Raw genomic sequence first — 4,194 nt, forward strand, 5'->3', positions numbered from 1 at the left:
CCCCCCCCCCCCCCCCGGGAAAGAGCATCACAGCCACTGAGCGGACACCACCATGGAACAGGGACTTTTAAAGAGGAGGGAAAAAATTCTGTGGGGGTTAAGAATTTTAGCAGACACCTGTTAATCAGAGTCAAGAGATGCAAAGTCCCACCAACGCCGTGCAGAGATCTCACCACGGTGAGAAAGTCAGCTCCCATACCCAGGTTCCTGTGAAGGGGACACTTGAGGCTTTCCCACAAGGATGCTCTTGCTGACGCCTGCTCAGGGGAGAGGGCATAATCTAGCTTTCGGAACAACTCTGGCTAGAAGTGCTCGAGACCTTACGACCCCCCACTTCCTCTGACTGCTTCCTCATCTGTTCCCTTGATTCTGATCTGGCCAAACATGCGGAGCCTGAGAAGCCCCCATACTAGCGCATACGCAGGGGATGCGGCACTTACTCAGATCCTGCAGCCATATCTGAGTAGGATGTATCTGGTGTGGTGACTCCCAGAGGGATTGCAATGCTCATGACGTCCGTCAGGGATCACGGAGTCCAAAGGGTAGCGACCAGCCGCTCCAAGGGCGGAGAGGAGCCGCAGAGCCTCGGCCAACACGTCACGGACATGGGGAAACCTGCCGGGGTGGGGAGGGAACAGCGTGTTGCATTTCTGTTAGTTTGGCGTACACGTGTGGCTTCCCTGACACACCTTCCTCTGGCACAAGGAAAGCAAGCCGCTTTCTACCCAGTAAGATGCACCGTCACCTCTGCTTCTTGCTCAAGTACCCTGTACAGCCCTGTCATAACCTGAAATGAGCCGCTTTGCCAACGGGCCAATAATGCTACTTCCCCAAACTAGGCTTAGCACCGATTAACACAGTCAATCTGTTCTTTCTTTTTGCACCTGATTAGTAACAGCTGTTGTCTCTTGCCACAGCCTTTCATGAACCTCCCCGCCACCCCCAGCAAATCCCATTCCCAGAGAGAAGGGAGCACAGTAAAAAGCAGCCAGAAGCCTGATTTGTGCTCAAATTATACCTACATTTGCTGCATGCGCACTGGGGTCACGTACTCATAATGCAAGAATAATCTGCAAACAGGCCACTGAGGCTGCTCTCTATGAGAAGCCAGCCCCCAAAATCTGTGTGGCTCACTGGAGAGAGAGAGGAATGATGCAGGGAGCCATAAGCTTCCTGAATCCCATCTTACAACTCCCAGCAGCCAAGCCACGTCAGACATCACATCATGTCCTGATAGGCCCGTTGAACGAGAAACACTGCGGCCCCATTGGCTCCTTTCAGAACAAGAGGGTGAGTCACAGTCGTATCACTCCGGGAGTGAGCGCAGCTGCGGGCCGCACTCTGCAGAGCGCCGTGGAGAAACCGCACCGCCAGACAGACCATGGACAGGAAAACCCAGGCCTAGGCCCTAGAGTCACTGCGCCAGGACCCAGGTTTTTGCAGCAAATTCAAGTAAAATGGGTGAAAACGCTACACTTCCAAAAGGACAATACTGCACAACAGGGAGGGAAGGGTCAATGCCTGCGTGGGCAAACACACCCGAGGACGTGAAAGTTATCACTCGAGGAAGTTGTAGGTAGCACCTGCACCTCTAACAGAGCCATGCATGAAGCCGGCAAGGGCACTGGAAGGACACAAAACCCAAACAGCAAAGGACTATGGGGAACCAGAGAGAAGTTCCAGCTCCTGGTCTAGCTTTAATTGATGCAAGCCTAAGGAAGTGTACGGCGCTGCTGCATTTCACTGAATGCAAGCACAGACCGTGGCGTGGAATCAAAGGAAAGTACTGGGAGGGCTGGGGCAATCTGCTCGCAACAGCAGATCCCCATCTCGGGAAGGAAAGCCTTAAATTCTTTCAAATGAAAGATAACCAGTTCCTCAGAGTACGTGGGGACTGAAGCCCCAGGGAATTCTTTAGGGCTTGGCAACTGCCGGTCCACACCAGCTGCCCGTCCAGGTACAGTCACACTTGCTCACTGGCGCCATCCTGCCAGGTAGTCAGCAAACACTCCTGGGCTGTGGAAAGGCCGATGGACAAAGCGCAACCCGGTAGCGACAGGTGCAGGCAGAGCGTGGTTCCTCTCGGTGAGCCGGTCTGACGATAACGGGCAAGTCTGCCACTTAAGCAGACAGCCCTGACCGAGTCTGAGAGGGGAAGGAAAGGACAGAAAATGCTGGTGTCAGCATGTGGGACTTGAAACTCAGCGTTCAGGATCCTTTAAATCTTAGGCTTGAGGCCATCTCTCTCTGGGTATGGGGAAACCTTCCCCTTCTGCCCAACCGCAGCACTTCCACATGGATCCACCTCTGCTCCAAGCGACACCCTGCGACAGGCATCCTTACAGTGGGATAAAGGGTAGAGGCACAGCATAGCAGAGACCTGGCTTCTCTCCGGCACTTAGCAGCCCATGGCAATGCCATGCCACGTCACGGGGAAATGGACCAAACAGCCTTAGAAAGGAGGGGAAGGGGAGGCAGCTAAGAAAGGCAAACAGGCAGCCAGCTAACAAGCAGTCCCATCACAGAGGCCGGCTGGGCATCTGGGGAAACGAGCCTTTCAGAACTGGAACTGCCCCTCTGGCCTGGTTCTTCAGCTACTGGTGTGATTTTTTTTTTTTTTAAACTTAGGAGCCAAAAGGGAGATATTACCCCTAAGACAGGACAGAAAAGGAGGTTCCCAGTTCCATTGGCTAGGCTGGGTTCAACCTTAGAGACTGGCAACTGGTCTCATCTCATCTCCTCTCCAAAAATCTCACTGTTTTCGCTGCTAAATACATCCTCCTTTTCAAAGAGGAGAACTTCCATTGCAGTTCAGTTTCCACCTAAGTGAGGCCAAACAGCTTATGCCAAGACTGCAGACAGAGTGAAGTCAACTACCAGGATTTGCACTGATCTGCCCGGTGCCTCAGAAAAGGCAGGCTCAAAAGCCGTGACCCATAGCGATGCTGCTGTTGCTATATTCTCATCCAGCAAAGGGGAAATACAGCACCAAAAATGAAAATGATGTCAGCTACGAAGGCCGTGGCTTGTAGAGTACCAGCACACACCTTACTGCCCGCGCTGTCAGTCTTTCTGGTGCCTGTTGCATAGAGCGATTCCTCTTCAACACTAGGCTATAGGGACTACCAGAAAGCCAGAGCCTAGAAAAATGCCCGAGGAAGGTTTGGAACCTGGTACAAGCAGCTTGCTGACCTAAGGACAGATGCCAGCATCTACTGGATAGCCCAACAAAGGAGCGATGTGCCTTCCCCATGTGCCAAGTCATTCTCCCCTTTCTCTTTTGCTCTCCAGTACCAGGGACCCAACTGACCCAGCATCCCTGACGCAGTCTGTAGTCATGAGGAGGTGACACATGCACTAGGTTCTTTGTAGGACAAATAAAAGATGGGTCCTTCACCCAGATCGTACAATGCAGGTATCGCACAGAAGCTGAGAAGGGGTGATGTCTGCTTCCTACCTAGCAGCTAATGATGGATCCCTTGACCCCAGCTGAGTTCCTGCCCCTTGGGCAGGGGGTTGGACCCGATGATCTTGCAAGGTCCCTTCCAGCTCTAATATCTATGAACTCTGTGACTGCTGACATCATCAATGTCCTGCTTCATGGAAGCTGCTCTCTGTACACAGGCCAGGGCTAAGAAGGTGAAACATTCTCCACAGCAGGAGTATGCGATCGCCTCACAGCCCTTTTGGAGGCAGAAGCCTGCTGTTCAGTTTTTCCTAATACTGCTGCTTGGATTGCTGGTGCCTAGTCTTGTCCACAGACTGCAATCAGTGCTCAGACTCAGACATGTTATAAAAGCAGATCATAACCCCTTTGCTATTTTAAACCAACATGATGAGAGATTTGTAGTGTGGCTTATGGACCCAATACTCCCAGAACCTGCAGTAAATTATTAGAAATTTTGGTGCAGCTGCAACAGGTCCCAACTCATTCTTCACATGATGCATTCCTCCTGCCAGCACTCTTCAAATACCCAGCAGCAAACTCTCCCCTCTGGAGAATCCATCTTTATATTGGCCTGGGGATGCAAAGCCCTAACCTCTGTGCCAGTGCTCCCCAGATCATGCCACCCAACACCGCACTGCTGTGGTGCCCCACCCGGCTGCCCTCTCCCCCAGCAGGCTGGCAGGGAGCAGGAGCTGCAGGAGGGAGGGAGGACTCAGAGATTCCCCCCCCCCCCCCCCGGGGGGGGG

General features: G+C 52.9%; 1 protein-coding gene across 2 annotated transcripts in view; it reads right to left on the reverse strand.

Annotated features, from left to right (window-relative positions):
* Nucleotides 1-4,194, reverse strand: part of SETD5 (SET domain containing 5) — a 71,814-nt gene that overhangs the window by 63,460 nt on the left and 4,160 nt on the right. The window contains exon 2 of one of the 2 annotated variants that reach the window (XM_019504896.1): nucleotides 441-615. In XM_019504896.1, coding sequence (XP_019360441.1) covers nucleotides 441-511 — 71 coding nt within the window. In that variant the 5' untranslated portion in view covers nucleotides 512-615. Of the gene's footprint in view, nucleotides 1-440; nucleotides 666-4,194 lie in introns of those variants that run through there. The other variant, XM_019504895.1, reaches the window with a different exon arrangement.

Source organism: Gavialis gangeticus, unplaced genomic scaffold, assembly GCF_001723915.1.
Source record: "Gavialis gangeticus isolate Ggan-Ray unplaced genomic scaffold, GavGan_comp1, whole genome shotgun sequence".
NCBI classification, from domain to species: Eukaryota; Metazoa; Chordata; order Crocodylia; family Gavialidae; genus Gavialis; species Gavialis gangeticus.